This window comes from Notothenia coriiceps, unplaced genomic scaffold (assembly GCF_000735185.1).
Source record: "Notothenia coriiceps isolate Sejong01 unplaced genomic scaffold, NC01 NC01_scaffold00004875, whole genome shotgun sequence".
NCBI lineage: Eukaryota > Metazoa > Chordata > Actinopteri > Perciformes > Nototheniidae > Notothenia > Notothenia coriiceps.
Genome location: NW_011337576.1, coordinates 117733 through 123290, shown reverse-complemented (window position 1 = coordinate 123290; position 5558 = coordinate 117733). Strand labels below are relative to the sequence as shown.

The 5558-nt window shown below is 40.9% G+C and overlaps 1 protein-coding gene across 1 annotated transcript in view; it reads left to right on the top strand.

The window, feature by feature from the left end:
* The window catches only part of rprd2a (regulation of nuclear pre-mRNA domain containing 2a), a 16682-nt gene that overhangs the window by 4719 nt on the left and 6405 nt on the right, over window positions 1-5558 (top strand). Inside the window, exons 2-8 of the mRNA XM_010767898.1 lie at window positions 1856-1985; window positions 2302-2453; window positions 2843-2895; window positions 3007-3133; window positions 3246-3421; window positions 3598-3940; window positions 5155-5538. Of these exons, the coding sequence (XP_010766200.1) occupies window positions 1856-1985; window positions 2302-2453; window positions 2843-2895; window positions 3007-3133; window positions 3246-3421; window positions 3598-3940; window positions 5155-5538 (1365 nt within the window). The remainder of the gene's footprint in view (window positions 1-1855; window positions 1986-2301; window positions 2454-2842; window positions 2896-3006; window positions 3134-3245; window positions 3422-3597; window positions 3941-5154; window positions 5539-5558) is intronic.

The following is a 5558-nucleotide window of genomic DNA, read 5'->3' as shown; positions in this document are numbered from 1 at the left end:
CGGTTTACGTTTTATTGCCAAGAAGCATTGTGACTGGGCTTAGGTTATTGTTCTATAACAATAATAATAATAATAGATTTAATTTGTTAGCGCTTTTACAGGTGCTCAAACACGCTTTACAGATAATAGTGAAGATAGAAGAAAGGAACAACAAATAAATATATAGTTAAAGTTCAAATAATACAAAAACAATCACACATTAAAAGCCAGATTGAAGAGGTGAGTTTTTTGAAGGTGGTGAGGTCAGTGCAGTCTCTGATGGGTTGTGGGAGTGAGTTCCAGAGGGAGGGGGCAGCGACGGAGAAGGCTCTGTCCCCCCTGGTCCGGTGATTGGTGCGGGTGGGGATGGATAGGAGGTTGGCTTCTGATGAGCGGAGGCAGCGGGAAGGGGTGTGGTGGTGCAGCAGGTCTGTGAGGTAGGGGGGGGGCTGGTTGTTGAGGGCTTTGTAAGTAATGAGGAGGACTGTTTGTTTGAAAAAAAAATGTATCCAGTAGTATTTTTGTATTTACTAATGTATTTTGCCTCTTGCAGAAGTAGTCAAAATACACTGTCAGACAACTGTATACCTTTACCGCTTCCTATTTTTAAACAATGGGGATTTCTCTGGTTTCTATCATAAAAACAGGTGCTGTTTTAAAAAAATAAAAGGAGCACTTTCATTTACTGTGATTTATAAAGGGCATTTCGTTTTGCACGTTGACTGCATTTTGTTTTGTTTCACTGTTCCAATGTTCCAAACCATTCTATAATTTTCATACCCACAGTGGCTTCAGATAATCTATTTCTGTTTTGACTACTTCTATGCCCGAGTTGGCTGTTTGGCTGTAGATTTACTCCTACAAACTCGTCTATAGAGATTTGGCCTTCTGTTATTTTTGTCTGTCCTTCTCTCAGCTTGCTGTTTTTTGGCGTGTTTTGAAATGTGTGTCAGAAAGTTCAAATGTTGTTTAACGGAGAACAGTCTTCAGAATAAGTCTTTGCTTTTGGTTTACTGAATACATCACACATTTAAACTACAACATGTTGGTGTAGCATGTGTAACTGTCATTTTTACTTGCAATACTTATTGATGGTGTTTTTAATCAAATAAGTGACACTGTGGGTAGATGAGTAACTTTATATATTTGATGGTTTACAACAGCTTTTATACATTATATTTTGTAGTTAAAAAGCTGTAACTGCTGAGTTTGTGCTTTGAGGAGGACATTGTATTTTTCTCTGTATCCTCTCAAGATGTATTTAAGCAAGTCAATGGAAACTTTGTTGGTGGCAAATAGCCTTTTAGCGTAAACGCATGGGCTGTGATTTCAAAGATATGACCCCCCCCCTGGTCACAGTTAATGTTTAGAAGGGCCCTGATCAAAATGTATTTATTTCAAACGAGATAGTTTTTGCATAGATCTTGTCAGTTTTCTAATGTATCTGTTGCACAAATTGCATGGTATTAAAGTGGAGTTATTCAGCATTTATATGGCTTGTCATTATTCATTTGAATACCTTTTCTAAGTAATCTAAGTTGACACAGAATACTCTGTGTCATTTTAAATGGTTTATGCGATTGACAATTGTGTGTGATTCTTAATTTTCAGGCAATGAAAGAAAAGGTGTTCTGGGAAAATGTTTAGTGAGTCAGTAAAGTTTAAATAAAACAATTTGGTGTCCGAACAGAACTTGGGTGTTATGATTGCACTGGTTTAAAATGATAAATCACATTGAATCCTATGTGCAAACAGACAGAACTAACGCAATCCTGAAATCCCCCAAAATCTTCACAAATTTAGAAATTCTCTAAAAGAAGATGTTTTTTGCTCCTACTAACTAACTAATAACATTACGTGTCTCTCCTCTCAACAGCCGACACCTCACAGAGGCTCAACCTTTTTTACGTGGCTAACGATGTCATTCAGAACTGTAAAAGGAAAAATGCCATCGTTTACCGTACGGCGTTCGCTGAGATGCTCCCTGAAGCCTTCTTGCTGGTCAAGTAAGTCGTTTTTAGAGATGGGGTTCATCAATTATTATATCTTTTTATTTTATTCTGTTTGCCAGACAGTCCTGATGTAATGCACAGATTATTAGATGCAATAATAATTTTTTTTTTATGTTCTTAGCTTCAACTCCTTCTTTTCTACCTCATCGTGTCTTCTACTTTTGTTTCTCACTTTGTTTTTCAGCTTTGTCCTCGTTTGTTGTTTCATTCGTTCAAAGAAAAGCCTCACATATAAAACACAAATGCCATTAAAACAACACAACATAAATCTCTGCGCTCCCTTATAGTTATTCTGTCCTTGTTTCTCTAGCACTGAAGGTGACCCAAAGGTGTTAAAAGCTGTGGAGAGGATCATTTCCATCTGGGAGGAGAGGGGGGTGTATGCAGGGACCCTCATCACTGAGCTCAGGAGCAACTTAGTCAAAGAGGAGTCCCCTCCCGAGACCCCTGTGGAGCAAAAAAGTAAATGCCGAATTCAGCTTTTTAATTTGTATAATTTAAAAAGAACCTGACCACAGTACCAATCTTGCATAGTTTGATTTAATTTTAAATTCTAGTTAGACCTTGACTCACATTTGATATGTATCCACATGATTTCCATCCACTTTGGTCACATTATGTTAAAATAATGCTAAATAATGTTTTTCACACCTAACTGTTTTTATTTTTACCATTTTTTATTATGAATACAAATGTATCCTTTCCTGTTGCACCTCTGTATACCGGGGGGTACAGCTTTTCATTTTGTAATGAATGCAAGAACATGCATTTTTAACATTTATATTATATTCTGTTATCCAAATACCGAATTTAATGTAATATCTCATTTTTCTTCTTTTTTTTTTTTAAAGATCCAGTCGAGTCTAAAGCAGATCTACAGTCCAAAATTGTTGCTGAGTTTGTGGTGAGCAAGACATTAAAGTTTTAAACCAACCTAAACTGGAACATTGTTATTCAACAGTAATGCTTGGATCTGATGGTCTGACATTGTGGCTACCTGCTCTCTCTGCTTTAGCCCCAGGCTCTGTTTGACGATCTGTCCAAGTACAAGAAGTCTCTGGAGGAGTTGGACCTGAGAGAGAAACAGCTGGCAGCGATGAGAGTCGACATCTGCAGTTCTGATGCCCTCAAGAGACTCAAAGGTGCCAGCTCTACTCATCTTTTACTCTTGTACCGTCTGTCCTCCTACAACACACAGATGGCCCTTGGTTTGCGTTCCCTTAAAAATCCCCCTTACATTCTTGCTTTTTACAGATAAGGCAGGAGGAAAGAAATTCTCCAAGGACTTTGAGGAAGGAAGTGCGCAACTGCAAGACTTTGTCAAGTTCTTTGACCAACAAATCAAAGTAGGGCCTCCTCTCATGCAGTCCCTCAGCAACGCAGATATCTTCTACGAGATGCAGTACAAGGAGGTCAAGATTGTTGCTAATGTGAGTGACAGTGAGTTTGGTGTCAGATATCACGACCCTTGCTTCCCACCTACAACTAAGTTTACATGCTTGCAATTTAGAAAAATGTATTTAATTCAAATTATCTTAGTATTATTTGTTAGTCCATTTTAGTTTGACTTTTCATTCATTGAAACTCTATTACTTCTCCTCTCAAGGCCTACCAGACGTTCGCCAACCGGGTGTCCCACCTGAAGCGTAAACTGGATTCCCTGAAGGCCAACCTCCCAGACATGGACGAGTCTCCCATCCCCTCGCCTTCCGCAGACGCTCCCTCTCCAACGGGCTCAGAGTCCCCTTTTCACGACCTGGAGATGGCCCACCCCGATCCAGATCTTGACGGCTGTGCGATGGAGGATGAAGCCGACGCGCCGGCCCCGAGCCCGCTGTCCTCCCCGGGAGGATCCCCAAAACAAATGGAGACCGTCGGGCAGAGTGACAACCGTGAGGTGGAGGACATGGAGCTCTCTGACGAAGAAATGGACAGCGGCGGCATTATAGGTAAGGAGTGGGCTGCTGATGAGGGACTTAATGACTGACTGCTCGGTGAGGGCTTTTTAAATGTAACATCTATGAATGCCTCTGGCAGCGATATGCAGGAAATGTGTTAAAGAAATAGACAAGTGAAGTCACTGAATCATGCAGAGATCCCACAAAACTCCTGTCACAACTTTCATATGTCAGCGGAGACCATCCAAGAATGTCTTCTTCCAGCCAATTTGGCTACGACACTTTTTCCACCCTTAGAGCCATCTAATTACAATTAGACACATTTTTACAGATGTCTCAGACTTCAGATAATCTGCATTTTTTACCACTTTTATTTATGTCTAGGTAAATGTCCAGGCTGTATGTGCTATGTTTATACCAAACTAAACTCTGATAGGTTGGATGTTATTTTCACCAGTATATACATGCACTTAAAGTTTATAGATTTTTACATTATTAGAATTGGGAGGGATGAAACCCTCTTTAATGGTCACACATGTACCAGGAGTCTAGTACTAGGAGCAGTGGGCAGCTATTGCACAGCAATTGGAGTGAGGGGGGAAGGGGGGGTGTGCCTTGCTCAAGGGCACCACGGCAGGGCAGGAAGTGAACTGGGACCTCTCCAAGTAGCAGTCCACACTCCATATGTTAGGTCTGGTCGGGGACTTGAACCGGCGACCCTACAGCTCCCAGTCCAAGCCCCTACTGACTGAGCCACTGCCGGACATTATATAAGTCTTTTGCAGAGATGTTATTGTTATACTGGTTCTTGTGTGATATTAACCGTGTGATTGTGCTTTCAATGATCCACTCATACTGAGCTGGAACTGGATATGAACTATTTACTGACATTTTGAACAAAATAATGGAGACATTTATTTAGTACATAGTCAGCTGATTGAGGTTTCTTTTATAGAGACCTACATTATTTCAATATTTTGCATAATATCTACAGACTGTGTAATTAACTATTTTTCCTAAATTATGCGAGATAAGAACTTGGTTTCTATACTTAATCAAATATAACCTGTGTAATACATTTTTATTTTTCACAAATAACTGGACTACGTTCCCATAAATTAACTGAGCTTTAAAAAAAACAAAGACAAACTTGATTGTGTTGCCTATTCAGAAAATAACATGAGATAATTGTCCTTTTTTATTATATGAAGTGCATATCTGATCAAAACTCTCTCTCTCCCTCTCTGCTGTATCTCTCTCTTCAGTTGAGGAACAGATTGAAAGCCCCATCCAACCAAAGGTGTCCTCTTTAAAAGCGGAGGCAGCAGTGGCACCAGAGCAGCCTGTCACACAGGTCCCGCCCCCTGCACTTACTCCTGCAGTTACTCCTCCTGCACGTAATCCAGCAGTTACTCCTCCTGCACGTAATCCAGCAGTTACTCCTCCTGCACGTAATCCAGCAGTTACTCCTCCAGCAGTTACTCCTCCAGCAGTTACTCCTCCAGCAGTTACTCCTCCAGCAGTTACTCCTCCTACAGTTACTCCTCCTGTAACAGCTCCTCCTGCAGCAGCTCCTCCTGCAGCAGCTCCTCCTGCAGCAGCTCCTCCTGTAACAGCTCCTCCTGTACCAGCGGCTCCTGTAGTGCCTCGTGCAGCTGCCAAGGCACAC